The sequence below is a fragment of the Dermochelys coriacea genome, chromosome 15 (genome assembly GCF_009764565.3).
Source record: "Dermochelys coriacea isolate rDerCor1 chromosome 15, rDerCor1.pri.v4, whole genome shotgun sequence".
NCBI lineage: Eukaryota > Metazoa > Chordata > Testudines > Dermochelyidae > Dermochelys > Dermochelys coriacea.
In genome coordinates, this window is record NC_050082.1 from 32,916,016 (window position 1) to 32,933,377 (window position 17,362).

The following is a 17,362-nucleotide window of genomic DNA, read 5'->3' on the forward strand; positions in this document are numbered from 1 at the left end:
CTTCTCTCTCCCCTGCCCCTACCCTGGCCTCTCTGGGGCAACACAACTGCTCTAGATGATTAGCAAAGGCACTGATGTGAAGTGTCAGGGGAGGAGACAGAGCCCTGCATCTATACTTTATTTTCATAGATATCAAGTCCTGAAGATACCATTGTGATCACCTAGTCTTAGGGTGACCATCTGTCCCATTTTTAAGCCCTCTTGCAAGTGTCCTGCTTTTTTTAAAGAATGGGCAAATTATCCCATATTTTCTGCTCCCCCTGCTGGTTAGTCAGCAGTTCGTGCAGCCCTAGCCATCTCCTGTTTGTGGTTGGCTGGCGGTTGAGTGTGGGCATGCAGTGAGCATGTGGTGTCTTCAGGCTGGGTGCAAAGGTGGGCAGACACGACGCCAAGTAGGAGGAGAGGAATCCCTGTGTGATAGAGGGGTAAGGGGGTGTGTGGGAGGGTTGGGGAGTGTATCACCCCTCCCTGTGTGAAACCCTAAAGAAGGGTTTCCAACAGGTGTCCGCCAGCCCTTTCAAGCTGTGGGGCTGAAGCCCTGAGCAGTGATGCGCCCCCCGCCCCGGGACTGAAGCCAGAAGCAGTGGGGCTGAAGCCCCTTCCAAGATGCCACCCCTTGCTGAAGCCCTGCCTCCCCTCCCCTCTCCTCCCCCCTGGCTGAAGCCCTAATCCCCAGCACATCCTGTGGGACAGAAGCCCTGCCTCCCTTCCACCCCCCCATGCTGAAACCCTGGCACTCTCCTCCCCAGGCTGAAGCCTCCATCCCTGGCACCCGCCGTGGGGCTGAAGGCAGGAGCCACAGGGCTGAAACACTGATCCCTGGTTACCCCCTCTCCCCCCCCCCCGCCCCAATCCATGAGTGGTGGGACTGAAGCCGAGAGCCAGGGCTTAATCCGGATCCCCGGTGTTCCCCCTGTGGGAGAAGCCTCCTGAGCCCATGAACAGAGTTGGGTGGGTGGGTACTAGAATCATAGAATCATAGAATATCAGGGTTGGAAGGGACCCCAGAAGGTCATCTAGTCCAACCCCCTGCTCAAAGCAGGACCAAGTCCCAGTTAAATCATCCCAGCTAGGGCTTTGTCAAGCCTGACCTTAAAAACCTCTAAGGAAGGAGATTCTACCACCTCCCTAGGTAACGCATTCCAGTGTTTCACCACCCTCTTAGTGAAAAAGTTTTTCCTAATATCCAATCTAAACCTCCCCCATTGCAACTTGAGACCATTACTCCTCGTTCTGTCATCTGCTACCATTGAGAACAGTCTAGAGCCATCCTCTTTGAAACCCCCTTTCAGGTAGTTGAAAGCAGCTATCAAATCCCCCCTCATTCTTCTCTTCTGCAGACTAAACAATCCCAGCTCCCTCAGCCTCTCCTCATAAGTCATGTGCTCTAGACCCCTAATCATTTTCGTTGCCCTTCGTTGTACTCTTTCCAATTTATCCACATCCTTCCTGTAGTGTGGGGCCCAAAACTGGACACAGTACTCCAGATGAGGCCTCACCAGTGTCGAATAAAGGGGAACGATCACGTCCCTCGATCTGCTCGCTATGCCCCTACTTATACAACCCAAAATGCCATTGGCCTTCTTGGCAACAAGGGCACACTGCTGACTCATATCCAGCTTCTCGTCCACTGTCACCCCTAGGTCCTTTTCCGCAGAACTGCTGCCGAGCCATTCGGTCCCTAGTCTGTAGCGGTGCATTGGATTCTTCCATCCTAAGTGCAGGACCCTGCACTTATCCTTATTGAACCTCATTAGATTTCTTTTGGCCCAATCCTCCAATTTGTCTAGGTCCTTCTGTATCCTATCCCTCCCCTCCAGCGTATCTACCACTCCTCCCAGTTTAGTATCATCCGCAAATTTGCTGAGAGTGCAATCCACACCATCCTCCAGATCATTTATGAAGATATTGAACAAAACGGGCCCCAGGACCGACCCCTGGGGCACTCCACTTGACACCGGCTGCCAACTAGACATGGAGCCATTGATCACTACCCGTTGAGCCCGACAATCTAGCCAGCTTTCTACCCACCTTATAGTGCATTCATCCAGCCCATACTTCCTTAACTTGCTGACAAGAATGCTGTGGGAGACCGTGTCAAAAGCTTTGCTAAAGTCAAGAAACAATACATCCACTGCTTTCCCTTCATCCACAGAACCAGTAATCTCATCATAAAAGGCGATTAGATTAGTCAGGCATGACCTTCCCTTGGTGAATCCATGCTGACTGTTCCTGATCACTTTCCTCTCCTCTAAGTGCTTCAGGATTGATTCTTTGAGGACCTGCTCCATGATTTTTCCAGGGACTGAGGTGAGGCTGACCGGCCTGTAGTTCCCAGGATCCTCCTTCTTCCCTTTTTTAAAGATGGGCACTACATTAGCCTTTTTCCAGTCATCCGGGACTTCCCCCGTTCGCCACGAGTTTTCAAAGATAATGGCCAAGGGCTCTGCAATCACAGCCGCCAATTCCCTCAGCACTCTCGGATGCAATTCGTCCGGCCCCATGGACTTGTGCACGTCCAGCTTTTCTAAATAGTCCCTAACCACCTCTATCTCTACAGAGGGCTGGCCATCTCTTCCCCATTTTGTGTTGCCCAGCACAGCAGTCTGGGAGCTGACCTTGTTAGTGAAAACAGAGGCAAAAAAAGCATTGAGTACATTAGCTTTTTCCACATCCTCTGTCACTAGCTTGCCTCCCTCATTCAGTAAGGGGCCCACACTTTTTTTTTTTAAGTTAATATTTACTTTACATAATGCAGGAATTGTGCTGCATGCTATTATAATTTATAAGGTATACAGGTGAAGCTAAATTAATCAAGACATCTTTAGTGTACACAGGATTTTTTAAAAAGGGCAGATACACAGATCTGAACATGTTCTACATCTTCTGTATCATCACCTGAAATTTACATGCAGGCATTGCTGAAACTTCAGCTGTCACAATACTCTTTATTCCCAGATTTGATAAGCCACCTCTGATTAGTCCACAAGTGAATGCCAGATACTTAGGTGCATATTCTAAATACTGTTTTCCTGTAGACATCTGAGTCAAGAGACGAAATTTGTTGTCCTGAAGTACATAGATACCCTGATGATTGGTCCTTAAATTATCAATTTGCTTTTTGAATACAGTAGTCCAAAAATCTTTGCAGATGAACTTCATAATATCTAACTCATCCTTGAATCTGGCAGTGTCTTTGGTAAACCTTTCAATTAATCCTTGTCCTACTCTAAACCCCATATTTTCCAGTTTAGTGATGCATCGTCCATTTTCCCCCTCGCCGTGCTCCGCGGCCCGGTACAGCCCAGACACCATCTCGTTGTGCAGCAGCAGGAACAGCGTCTCGTCCGCCATCTCCGGCCTGGTCATGCCGGGGGGCTGGAGGACAGGGCCCGGCCTCGCGCTGCCGCCCCGGCTCCTTCCTTCCCAGACCGGGCCCCGGCCGCAACACTGTGGGTGTTGTCCCCCCAAACTGCAGTGCAAGTGCAGGGCAGTCCAGGGGGCAACTCTACTCCCCCCGCCCCCATAGCTCCTTCTTTTTCCTACGCCAAGTCAGAGGCAGGAAGCCATATCCGGGCTGTGCATGCTGGGTAGCTGCTTCTCTGGCTGGTGCCATGGAGCCGGCATCTGTGGTGGTCTCTCCTCTCCTGATGGTGCAGGGGGTTGAAGCTGCTCGTCAGATCCCAGCCTGCTTTGCTTATGCAGCTGGTAAGAGCTGCAGGGTGGGGGACCCGGCTCCATGGCTGGTAGAGCCCTGAGGGAACAGGAAAGGCAGGGGAGCCCTCCTGGCACACAGCCCCTGGGTACCTCTCTCCCTGCACCCTGAGCTACCCCCCTGCCCACAGACAGCCCCTAGCTACCCCCCTCCCTCACCCTGAGCTGTTGTCAAACTTTTTCAGCTGACTCTCCACCTTTGAGTTATAATTTTTGGTTGTGCCTCCCCCCCGCAACCAGGACAGGCTGGGTGGCTTGCTGAGGTGAATCAAGGGGTGGAAGTGGCACTGCCTCCTCGGGTCCTGCCATGTGGAGTTGGCTTGAGCCCTGCAAGCCCCCCCCCCCCCCAAAATAAGTCAGAGCAGTAACCACTTAATTGTAAGTCTATACTTAAAATTTTTACCTATTATTAATTTTATAATAATGCAGTATTTCTTTTTAACGGGTGCTCAGTCAACTTAATGTTGTTTTGAACATTTGTACTGCATAATTCTGATTAATTGCCATTGAACTCGCTTGAATACGTGCAGTTTTACCAGGTGTCCCGTATTTGTCATAGGGAAATATGGTCACCCTACCTGTCTGACCTGTATAACACAGACCATGGAACTTGACCAAAATAACTCTGAGAGCAGATCTTATAGGCAAAACATCCAATCTTGATTTAAAGTTTCAGTGATGGAGATTCCGCCATAAACCTTGGTAAATTGTTCAAATGGTTAGTTACTCTCACTGTCAAAGATGTATGCCTTATTTCCATTCTGTTTCTATAGCTTCAACTTCCAGCCATTGGATCATGTTATACCTCTCTCTGCTAGATTGAAGAGTTCATTATTAAATATTTGTTCCCTGTGTAGGTACTTACAGACTGTAATCAAGTCACCCCTTAGCCTTCTCTTTAAGTTAAATAGATAAACTCAAAGAGGGTATATTTTCTAATACTTTAATTGGTCTTGTAGCTCTTCTCTTAACCCTCTCCAATTTATGAACATCCTTCTTGAATTGTGGGCACCAGAAATGGGCACACAATTCCAGCAATGGTTGCACCTGTGCCAAATAGAGGTAAGAGAACCAGTCTGTTCCTAGTTCAGATTCCCTTATTTATGCATACCAGGATTGCATTAGCTCTTTTGGCCATAGCATCATATTGGGAGCTTATGTTAGCTGGTTATCCCCAACAGCCCGTAAGTCTTTTTCAAAGTCATTACTTTCCAGATAGTCTCCCATCCTGTAAGTATTCTTTATTCCTAGATGTGTTTAACATGTAGTTGTTTTAAAAATGCATATTGTTTGCTTGTATCCAGTTTACCATGCGATCGAGATCGCCCTTAATCAGTGACCCATCCTCTGCATTATTTACCACTCCCTCAATTTTTGTATCATCTGCAAACTCAATCAGTGATTCTGTTTTCTTCCAGGTCATTGATAAAAATGTTAAATAGCACAGGGCCAAGAACCAATCCCTGTAGGACCCTCCTATAAAAACCCATTTGACAATTCCCTGTTTACAATTACATTTGAGACCTTTTAGTTAGCCAGTTTTAAGTCCATTTAGTGTGTGCCATGTTAATTTTATACCATTTTAGGTTTTTTAACTCAAAATGTTCTGCGGTACCAAGTCAAAAGCCTTGCAGAATTCTAAATATATTACTGTACATAAACATTGTTACCTTTATCAATCAAACTTATAACCTCATTTTGTGTAGCCATGGACTCTTAGTTGAAGCCTGCCAACCTGGAGTTGTTTAAAAAAAAAAAAAAAAAAAAAAAAACACCCCACAAACCACCACCTCTGACAAAACACTTAAGAGGCTACTAAGGAAACCAGGTAGCCATGGGATTAGAGGTAAACTTCTGTCATGGATCAGAAACTAGCTGAGAGAAAGGAAAACAGTAGGAATAAATGGCCAATTTTTCAACATGGCCAACAGGGGGTGTGAGGTTCTGTATTGGGGCCAGTTGTGTTTAACATAACACAGAGTGATCTGGAAAAGGGAGCAAGCAGTGAGGTGGCAAAATTTGCAAATAACAAAATTATTTAGGTGAGTAAAGACTAGACAAATCTGTGAGGAACTTCAGAATGGAATGGAAATGTGCAATGCCAGATTGCTACTGGTCAGTTGGGAATCAATTTGGAGTTGGGAAATTCACTGCAGGGGCCATTGTGATGCAAGTGTGTAAGTCCATTAATCGCGTCCTGCTATGCAGAACTCTGACTCTGGGCAATGTGCAGAACATAGTGAATGGTTTTGCAGCAATGGGATTCTCAAACTGCGGTGGGGTAATAGATGGCATGCATAGCCCTATTTTAGCACCAGACCACCTTACCGCGTACATCAACAGAAAGGGGAAGTACAAGCACTGGTGGATCACCAGGGACCGACATTTGTGTAGTTTAGTCAGGAAAGATGCATAACATTAGGGTGACCAGACATCCCGATATTGAGCAGTTTGTCCTGCGTCCAGACTGAAGTACAGTCGGGACGCCATTTGTCCCGATATTTTGTTTCAGGTGCAGCAGCCCTTTTTGTTGCTGCTGCTGCTTAGGCAGCAGTGACAGGCAGGAGGAGCAGCTTTTCAGTTGTTAGACTCACCCGGCACGTCCGGGTCTTCGGTGGCACTTTGGCAGCAAGATTTCCCACTGCCGAACGTGCCGGGTGAGTGTAACAATTGAAAAGGTGCTCCCCCTGTGGCGATCCTGATACTTTGGATTTAGCATCTGGTCACCCTACATGACGTGCACATCTTTAACAACACAGGAATGTTCAAAAAGCTGCAAGCAGGGACTTTCTTTCCCGACTGATGGATTACCATTGGGAATATTGAAATGCCAGTAGTGATTCGGGGAGACCCAGTCTACCTCTTGCTCTCATGGCTCATGAAGCTATACACCGGTCACCTCAACAGCATGAAGGAGCACTTCAGCTACATTATCAGCAGCTGCAGAAAGACAATTGAATGTATCTTTGGTCATCTGAAGGATCGCTGGCATTGTTTACTTATAAGATTGGACCTCGGTGAGAAAAAATCCCCTGGTTATAGCTGCCTTCTGTGTCCTGCTTAATAGCTGTGAAGCAAAGGGGAAAAAGTTTCTTCCGGGGTGCAGGACGGAGGTGGAACGGCTGTTGAATTTGAACATCCGGATATCAGAGCTATTAGAGTTGAATGCAGAGCTATATGGCTCAAGGAGACTTTGAAAAGACCATTGTAATAGTGAGCCAGAGTAGTGTGCATTGCTGTAGTGTTCTCTACCTGACCTTGCTCTTATGGAGCCTGGTAGGAATGTTGTAGTGAGTGCTGTGTGTGTAGGAACATAAGATTGCCAATGCACCTATTGATAAAGTCTGTGAATGATACGTGTTCTGTGACAAAGTGAAGTAACAGGAAATTGGTTGCTGTCAGACCTGCTCAGCACCACGCAGCATATGTTGTGATCTAATAAATATGAATTTTGTTCCAAAAAACAGACTTTTATTCTGTAACATGAACCCCGCAATTAAAACTCAATATCGGCGGTTGCGATATTGAGTTCTCTATGGGCTGCAGAGGGAAGTTATCAAAGGGTTGTTGAACCTGCAGCTCTGCTACAGTCTGCAGCATTTCCATTTGCTGTTTGAGAAACGCAAGCACTTTCTGCTGTACTTTCTGTTCCTTTTCCAGTATCTTTCTCCTCTTAATTCTATTCTTCTCCGTGCTGTCTGCAACGGTGATCCTCCAGGCCCTGATCTCGTTCTCTGCAAGCCAGTGCTGCATCAGGATCTCCTAGAACATGTCATCCCAAGTCGTCCTCTTTCTCCTCTGTATCTGGTTCAGGCATTCCGTGGGTGTGAAGAGGGAGACTCTGAAGGCCACAGTGGCAGCAGCTGCACATACAACACATGGGTACCATTGTCAGTGTATTCACAATGAAATTCAAAACTTAAAATACTAACCTCACTCCCCTTGCACCCCAAAACCCCTTGCACTACATTCTCACCTTTCCTTGGAATTGATAGAACACGGCACCTATCGCAGCACCAGCCATGGTGAATATGGCCCTGGGGTGGGGAAATGAGGGAGGAATAGCTCGCTGGCATGATTATAGCTGTATAGGGCAATGGAACTGAATACTGGCACTCTTTTTGACAGGCAGTCATGCTCCTCATGGCTCTCTTTGCCTAACTCTAGAGGGGAATGAAAAGCAGATAGCAACTCTGCCTCTCTTGCTTGTTCACTATTACTTCTAGCACAAATAAGAGTTAATTAACAGATGTGTCCTTTTACTCTGGGGGTTCCAACCCTATAATTTCAAAGCAAACTGCATACTTACCTGAGGTTCCTTCCCCTGCATCAGGCTCACCTGTCCTTGACTGTCGGGATTGGCTGGATTGTGGTGGGGTCAAAAACAGCTCCTGGCTCACTGTGCAGCTGGATCCCCTGGTTGCCTTTCCCCCTTGTCGATGTCTTCCTCCTTGCTGTTCATGGCAGGGGCCTGTGACTTCGGCTCTTCTGAAGCATCCACGGTGCTTGTGGGGTTTGCTGAAGGTGGCATGCAACTGTTTGTAAAAGCGGCAGGTTTGCAGCTCTCCACCAGATCAACTATTGGCCTTTCTGACCTTCTGGTACCAGGCCGCAGCTCCTTGGCTTTCATGTAGCACTGCTGTTTGTACTTGTTGTAATCTTTCTTTTGCATCTCCTGAGCAATCTGCTCATTGATGTCCTTGAGCTGTACTTTCATAGCCTCTTCTCCACATAAGCCCAGGTGATCCACCCCCTCCCGTGTACTCCAGGCAAGTGCGCATCTGCAGTGTGTAGCTGGTGTCATGTTTTGGGCAATTACACTCAACAATGGAGAGCCGCTAGGTGTGCTTGCCAAGCTGGGCAACCAAGAAGAGGAACTTCAAAAATTTGCAGGGCTTTGAAGGGAAGGGGCAACTTCCTGTCCACCTGACCCCTGGGCAGCAGAGTTCACACTGGTGACCAGAGTGGTCAGTGTGGGGCAACGGGGGACAGCTTTTGGTAGCCAGAAACAGTTGATGTAAGTAATGTAATGTCCATGCTACCACTGTGTCAATCTAACTACACTGACCATGACTCTACACCACTCAGGGAGATGGTATCATTACAGCAATGTAGCAGGGCACTGTCAGCGGGAGCCAAATTTAAGTGAAGACACATCCACAGCTAGCTCAACATAAGCTGCTTTATATCTACCTAACCATGTAGTATAGATCAGGCCTTATTCTTTCCAGCCCTAAAAGTTCCCAGTGGCTAAATGAGTAACTTCCATTATAAATAAATTTTTAGTCTCTAAGGTGCCACAAGGACTCCTAGTTATTTTTGCTGATGTAGACTAACATGGCTACCATTCTGAAACCTGTCATTAGAAAGCTTGGATTAGGGCCCTCCTCACACTCCCACCTTAGTCTTCCAGTGGAAAACTTGCTCACAAAGCACTTGTAAGTCTGTTTGGTGCATCTCGCTTTAAGTCCAGGCTGTTTGGCATTGATCTGATACTTGCAGGGTAAATCCTCTACTGAGTAGTACAGGACAAATTTAGTAGTTTATGAAGTGTAACGTAATCCTATTTTCCCAGCTAGTTCTGACTCTATCTAAAGCCCTCGCAAGGCCATTAGTGTATTTTGGGCCACTCTCCTTTTATATAGTGCCAGAACTCTTAGATTTTACTGTGTAGCTACTGGCAACACTCTTCTGCCAAAAGAGGCTACGAATGTATAATTTTATACGTAATTTTCCCTCCCCTCTGTCAGTGACATTATGCTCACTTCTCTCACTAGCTTCTTTCCACCCAGTAAATACTACCTCCCCACAAAAAAAAAAACTAACTATGACTCTGTTCCTTCTTTGTTCTGTTGATATTGTGGAAGGAGCACTTGTATTTTGTTGGTGTAATTAAACACTTACGTTTTGCAGAAACCTCAAGAAATTAATTTTAGATATTCACATCTTTGTGGGGCTGCGTTTTAACGAGACCATTTGAGGGAATGAAAATGCTTAAATCCGATGCAGAGCTTCCCCTGCAGAGTGCAGAGACTCTCTTTAAAGGAATACCTGAGATTGGAAGACAAGCAGCTTGCCTCAGTGGACTGCACACTGAATCTGTGTGGCTCGCTCTGCTTTATAGTGAATGAGAGACAAGGTGAGTGAGGTAATATCTCTCATTGGACCAACTTCTGTTGGTGAGAGAGACAAGCTTTCGAGTTATGCAGAACTCTTCCTCAGGCCTGGGAAAGGTATGCAGAGTGTCAGTTAAATGTATGGTGAAAAAGACTATTTAGTATAAATGGTTAACACATATCCAAAGAGACCATTCAAGGTGAACAGGTTTCAGAGTAGCAGCCGTGTTAGTCTGTATTCGCAAAAAGAAAAGGAGTACTTGTGGCACCTTAGAGATTAACAAATTTATTTGAGCATAAGCTTTCGTGAGCTACAGCTCGCTTCATCGGATGCATTTGCTGGAAAAAACAGAGGAGAGATTTATATACACACACAGAGAACATGAAACAATGGGTTTATCATACACACTGTAAGGAGAGTGATCACTTAAGATAAGCCATCACCAGCAGCAGGGGGGGGAAAGGAGGAAAACCTTTCATGGTGACAAGCAAGGTAGGCTAATTCCAGCAGTTAACAAGAATATCAGAGGAACAGTGGGGGGTGGGGTGGGGGGGAGAAATACCTTGGGGAAATAGAAAAGGAGTACCCGTGGCACCTTAGAGACTAACAAATTTATTATTTGTTACTCCTTTTCTTTTTGCGAATACAGACCAACACGGCTGCTACTCTGAAACTTGGGGAAATAGTTTTACTTTGTGTAATGACTCATCCACTCCCAGTCTCTATTCAAGCCTAAGTTAATGGTATCCAGTTTGCAAATTAATTCCAATTCAGCAGTCTCTCGTTGGAGTCTGTTTTTGAAGTTTTTTTGTTGAAGTATAGCCACTCTCAGGTCTGTGATCGAGTGACCAGAGAGATTGAAGTGTTCTCCAACTGGTTTTTGAATGTTATAATTCTTGACGTCTGATTTGTGTCCATTCATTCTTTTACGTAGAGACTGTCCAGTTTGGCCAATGTACATGGCAGAGGGGCATTGCTGGCACATGATGGCATACATCACATCGCTAGATGCGCAGGTGAACGAGCCTCTGATAGTGTGGCTGATGTGATTAGGCCCTATGATGGTATCCCCTGAATAGATATGTGGACAGAGTTGGCAACGGGCTTTGTTGCAAGGATAGGTTCCTGGGTTAGTGGTTCTGTTGTGTGGTGTGTGGTTGCTGGTGAGTATTTGCTTCAGATTGTGGGGCTGTCTGTAAGCAAGGACTGGCCTGTCTCCCAAGATCTGTGAGAGTGATGGCTCGTCCTTCAGGATAGGCTGTAGATCCTTGTTGATGCGTTGGAGAGGTTTTAGTTGGGGGCTGAAGGTGATGGCTAGTGGCGTTCTGTTATTTTCTTTGTTGGGCCTGTCCTGTAGTAGGTGACTTCTGGGTACTCTTCTGGCTCTGTCAATCTGTTTCCTCACTTCAGCAGGTGGGTATTGTAGTTGTAGGAATGCATGATAGAGATCTTGTACGTGTTTGTCTCTGTCTGAGGGGTTGGAGCAAATGCGGTTATATCGTAGAGCTTGGCTGTAGACAATGGATCGAGTGGTATGATCTGGATGAAAGCTAGAGGCATGTAGGTAGGAATAGCGGTCAGTAGGTTTCCGATATAGGGTGGTGTTTATGTGACCATCGCTCATCAGCACCGTAGTGTCCAGGAAGTGGATCTCTTGTGTGGACTGGTCCAGGCTGAGGTTGATGGTGGGATGGAAATTGTTGAAATCATGGTGGAATTCCTCAAGAGCTTCTTTTCCATGGGTCCAGATGATGAAGATGTCATCAATGTAGCGCAAGTAGAGTAGGGGCATTAGGGGACGAGAGCTGAGGAAGCCTTGTTCTAAGTCAGCCATAAAAATGTTGGCATACTGTGGGGCCATGCGGGTACCCATCACAGTGCCGCTGATTTGAAGGTATACATTGTCACCAAATGTGAAATAGTTATGGGTCAGGACAAAGTCACAAAGTTCTGCCACCAGGTTAGCCGTGACAGTATCGGGGATACTGTTCCTGACGGCTTGTAGTCCATCTTTGTGTGGAATGTTGGTGTAGAGGGCTTCTACATCCATAGTGGCTAGGATGATGTTTTTAGGAAGATCACAAATGGATTGTAGTTTCCTCAGGAAGTCAGTGGTGTCTCGAAGATAGCTGGGAGTGCTGGTAACGAAGGACCTGAGGAGGGAGTCTACATAGCCAGACAATCCTGCTGTCAGGGTGCCAATGCCTGAGATGATGGGGCGTCCAGGATTTCCAGGTTTATGGATCTTGGGTAGCAGATAGAATACCCCAGGTCGGTGTTCTAGGGGTGTGTCTGTGCGGATTTGTTCTTGTGCTTTTTCAGGGAGTTTCTTGAGCAAATGCTGTAGTTTCTTTTGGTAACTCTCAGTGGGATCAGAGGGCAATGGCTTGTAGAAAGTGGTGTTGGAGAGCTGCCTAGTAGCCTCTTGTTCATACTCCGACCTATTCATGATGACGACAGCACCTCCTTTGTCAGCCTTTTTGATTATGATGTCAGAGTTGTTTCTGAGGCTGTTAACACCTCTGCAGTCATAGGACAAAATTAATGTCTTACTACAAGAACATGATTTTTAGTGTCTTGCAAAGTTATGAATTGCAGTGAATGATCAGTTTGGAGAAGCCTATCTGTGTCAGTTCACTGATAGTAGTGCCAAGTCCTGGATCCTTACTTAACAAAAGTTAGCCTTGGCTGAAATGCAACCTAATGGTCAAAGATGACCATTAGTGTTCACAGGACCTCCTGGGTAATTTGTAGTTCCATTCTATCTGTAGCCTTCAAGTTGGGTTTTTCTGCATAGCGGGTGTGCTCAGCTGCCTTGCCCTAGTTTCACATGAAATCAGAACTCCAGCCCATGCTATAATCCTGTCCCTCAGGCCATTCCCTTTCTTGGGGAATGAGGAATGGGAGCACACTTCTAGAGTACTTGAAGTTTCTGGTTCTGAGGGTCATTTTCAGTGGGACCCTCTTTTAGGTTCACTGCTAGTTTGAACCGCATAGTCGCAACTGATGGCCAAGTAAAGCAAACTTTCTGGATTATTCAAGTCCTGTAATGTTACAGTTCATGGTGGTTTGGTTCCTAGCAGGATAGCCTTGTAAAAAAGCTCTCTAATGGGGCTGTTGTTGTACTTGCATTTGAGGCCGTATGTTGCTCTTAATCTTGCTGAGTTCCATGTCAGAGGTGTGAAGAATGTTGAGGAAAAGCATCTGGCTTTCACCTTTAGAAGAGCTGCTCTACTCCAGCAGCTGCTAGCATGGAAAGTTCATCCACTTCGTTGGACTGAAGGGACACAGGCAATACTACTTTAATGTTTTTGTTAGTCTACCTCATAGATCGTGAAAGATTTTCTCCAGTTTTATTTCCCGTTCATAAAACACTGTTTTCCTATTTTTAATGGCACCTTCAGGTAAACAAATAAAGCAGTGTTACTGTTTTGTGCCCCTTTCTCTCCAGTGGGTTATGGCAATGATTTGTTGCTAACAATACCTACACTTAGGTAGAGTCTTGCATCGAAGGCCTCTCATCTGCAAAAGAGCTTTGAGTGCCATTTCTATTTTAAGATAATGCACTGTGAGTAAATACTTACATTTTATAACTAATTGGGGAGGTACTCAAATGCTATGGTGATGCAGCCATATAAACACCTAGACTGACTTGTCCAAGATCTCATAGTGAGCCAGTGGCAAAATTGGGAATAGAAGTCAGCTGTAACCACCAAGACTGACTTCTGTTTGTTGTCCTGCAGCTCAAGTAGGATACACAAGAACAAAGTATTGTTTCTGTAGGCCCTATAAAAATAGTGGGTGCTTTAATGAATGAGAATTTAAAAACAAAATTAAAATCACAGGAAATACAAACTAAAGATATTGCAATATTAAACTTTGCTGCATTGCTTGCCTTGTATATCTGATAGTGAATAGTAAGAAACAAACAAATAGAATACATTACATGGTTCACTAGGAAATCAAGACAAGACTGGGGATGTGCATTTCAGTGCAGCAGTTAATGGCAGTGGAGATTAGCTTTGCATTTCATGACTGATATTTTTTAACTGAATTTAAAGTTGCATTAAAATTTTTTCTATTTCATTTGTTAGAGACAGGAGGAACTGTTTGTTTAATAATGGCAGCTTAAAGAAAAGGAGTACTTGTGGCACCTTAGAGACTAACAAATTTATTGGAGCATAAGCTTTCGTGAGCTACAGCTCACTTCATCGGATGCATTTGGTGGAAAATACAGAGGGAAGATTGATATGTGTATATCAATCTTCCCTCTGTATTTTCCACCAAATGCATCCGATGAAGTGAGCTGTAGCTCACGAAAGCTTATGCTCCAATAAATTTGTTAGTCTCTAAGGTGCCACAAGTACTCCTTTTCTTTTTGCAAATACAGACTAACACGGCTGCTACTCTGAAAAATGGCAGCTTAGAAATTGGAGCCCATCAGGCTTTGAAATTGTCATCTCATTGAAATGGATGGACTGGGAAGTGGGGTATTTTCACTAATGCTATTTAGCTCTTCTTATGCCCTCCTTATTAGCACTTGCACACAGTGGCCCTGTCTGCACTAGGTAAATTACCTAAAAAAATATCCTCCTGATTTCAGCTGACTCAGTATTAGCATTGGTGGGAGGTGCAGTGGCTGATTCTAGTTTTACAGCAGTTTAGATTAGACTTGCTTAGCTTTACCTAAGAGTGTGGCTGAAAACTGTTCTAAGTGTTGGAGCAGTGTTTATGTGCCAGTTTCCACTAGTACTGATGGTGCGGGTCAGCTAATAAGGTTTTGATTTTTTTAGTAAACTTACCCAGTGCAGACAGGGATGTTGGCTGTGTCCACGCTAGTAAAGTTAGCAGACTTAATTTGCCTCAAGAGGAAGCTGTAGATGGAGGGCCAAGGTGGTGAATTAGGACTATGTGACACAGCTGTTGTCACATCTAAAATTAGGTCTCAAACCTTTTCTGGTTAGGGTCTTGTCTTCTAGCGCATTTTTAGGTACTATAAAGTAACAACAAATGGACATTATGAAGATTTAGTCATCATTATGGAAAGAGAGGAACATAAGAATGGCCATACAGTGTCAGATCAATGGTCCATCTAGCCCAGTTTCCTGTCTTCCCACAGTGGCCACTGTCAGATGCTTCAGAGGGAATAAACAGAACAGGGCTATGACTGAGGCCTGGTCTACACTACAGTTAGATCGACTCAAAGCTGCTTACATCAACCTAACTATGGCAGTGTCTATATTAAAATTTCACTCCTGCTGATGTAACTGCCCTGCTACATTGACTTAACTACATTTCCACGAGAGGCAGAGTCAAAGTCGATGTAGTTAGATTGGTGCAGTGTCAGTGTACACTGCATTGCTTACATCAACTGTTACTGGCTTTAAGAAGCCATTCCACAGTGCTCTACACTGACAGCGCAATCGATACAAGAGCTCCTGGTGAGGACATGCACTGCTGACACAAGGAGCAAAGTGTAGACACGCACAAGCAATGTAATTACTGTGGTGGATGTATGCCGAAATAAATTGGATCGACTTAATTTTGTAGTATAGACATGCTGTGAGTTATCAATGCCCTGTCATCCAGTCCCAGCTTTTGGCAGAGGGTTAGGAACATCCAGAGCATGAGGTTATCTCTCTAACCATCTTGGCTAATTGCCATTTATGGACCGATCATCAATGAACTTGTCTAATACTTTTTTGAACCCAGTTGTAGTTTTGGCCTTCACAACATCCCCTGACAACAATTTCCTCAGGTTGACTCTGTGTCGTGTGACGAAGTACTTCCTTTTGTTTGTTTGTTTTTTAAACCTGTTTCCTATTCATTTTGTTGGGTGACTCCTGGTTCTTGTGTTCTATGGAGGGGCAACTAACACTTTCTCCACACCATTCATGATTTATAGACCTTTATCATATTCCCCCTTAGTTGTCTCTTTTCCAAGCTGAATGGTCCCACTTTTTTAAATCTCTCCCCATATGGAAGCTCTTCCATAACCTTAATAATTTTTGTTGCCCTTTTCTGCACCTTTTCCAATTCCAATATATATATTTTTGAGGGAGCAACCAGACCTGCATACATTATTCAAGCTGTTGGTGTACCGTGGGTTTATATAGTGGCATTTATTTTTATATATATTATAAAATACACAGAGAGAGAGAGAGAACTTTATATATCTTTTTCCTAATGGTTTCTAACTTCAGTTAGCTTTTTTGACTGCCATAGCACTTGGAGTCATTGTGGATAATCCATTCAAAGATCTTCCTTGCGTGATAACAGCTGATATAAACCCCATCGTTGTGTATGTATAGTTGGGATTATGTTTTCAAATGTGCATTACTTTGCACTTATCAGCACTGAATTTCATCTTCCATTTTGTCGCCCAGTTTTGTGAAATCTCTTTTGTCGCTCTTCCTAGTCAGCTATGGACTTAACTATCCTGAGTTATTTTGTATCATCTGCAAATTTTGCCACCTCACCTTTTCCTGATAATTTATGAATATATTGAACAGTACAGGTCCCAAGACTGATCTTTGGGGGACCTGTCTCCAGTGTGAAAACTAGACACTTATTTCTACCCTTGTTTGCCTACCTTTTTAACCAGTTACTGATCCATGAGAGGACCTTCCCTCTTATCCCCCAATTGCTTACTTTGCCTAAGACTTTTGGGTATAGGACCTTGTCAAAGGCTAGCTGAAAGTCCAAGTAGACTATATATCCACTGGGTCACCCTTGCCCACTTGTTTGACCTCCTTAAAGAATGCTAAGAGATTGGTGAGGCATGATTTTCCTTTAGAAAAACTGTGTTGACTCTTCCCCAACATATCATACTATTGTAGGATTGGAAGAGACCAAGAGAGGTCATCTAGTCCAGTCCCCTGCTCTCATGGCAGGACTAAGTATCATCTCTAGACCATCCCTGATATGTTTGTCTAACCTGCTCTTAAAAATCTCCTATGATGGAGAATCCACAACTTCCCTGGGCAATTTATTCCAGTGTTTAACCACCCTGGCAGTTGGAAAGTTTTTCGTAATGTCCAACCTAAACCGACCTTGCTGCAATTTAAGCCCATTGTTTCTTGTCCTATCCTCAGAAGTTAATGAGAACGATTTTTCTCCCTCCTCTTTGTAACAACCTTTTATGTACTTGAAAACTGTTATCATGTCCCCTCTGTTTTTTCTTCTCCAGACTAAACAAACCCAATTTTTCCATCTTCCCTCACAGCTTATGTTTTCTAGCCTCTTAATCATTTTTGTTGCTCTTCTGTGGACTTTCTCCAATTTGTCCACATCTTTCCTGAAATGTGGTGCCCAGAGCTGGGGACAATACTGCAGCTGAGGCCTAATCAGTGCAGAGTAGAGTGCAAGAATTATTTCTTGTCTTGCTTACAACACTCGTGCCAATACATCCCAGAATGACATTTGCTCTTTTGCAACAGTGTTACCCTCTTGACTCGTATTGAGCTTGTGATCCACTATGACCCCCAGATCCCTTTCTCCAGTACTCCTCCCTATGCAGTCATTTTCCATT

General features: G+C 44.8%; 2 protein-coding genes across 3 annotated transcripts in view; one reads left to right on the forward strand and one right to left on the reverse strand.

Annotated features, from left to right (window-relative positions):
- Positions 1-17,362, forward strand: part of ZNRF3 (zinc and ring finger 3) — a 202,514-nt gene that overhangs the window by 75,682 nt on the left and 109,470 nt on the right. The gene's annotated exons all lie outside the window — the stretch shown is intronic.
- LOC119843564 (trafficking protein particle complex subunit 6B) lies at positions 2,727-3,443 on the reverse strand. The gene has a single exon (XM_038373045.2). It carries the CDS (start codon positions 3,367-3,369, stop codon positions 2,878-2,880), a length of 492 nt encoding a protein of 163 aa, XP_038228973.1. The 5' UTR covers positions 3,370-3,443; the 3' UTR covers positions 2,727-2,877.

Bases quoted from the DNA above. Each gene is read 5' to 3' on its own strand.
- LOC119843564 (XM_038373045.2), bottom strand. From the start codon at position 3,369: ATGACCAGGCCGGAGATGGCGGACGAGACGCTGTTCCTGCTGCTGCAC.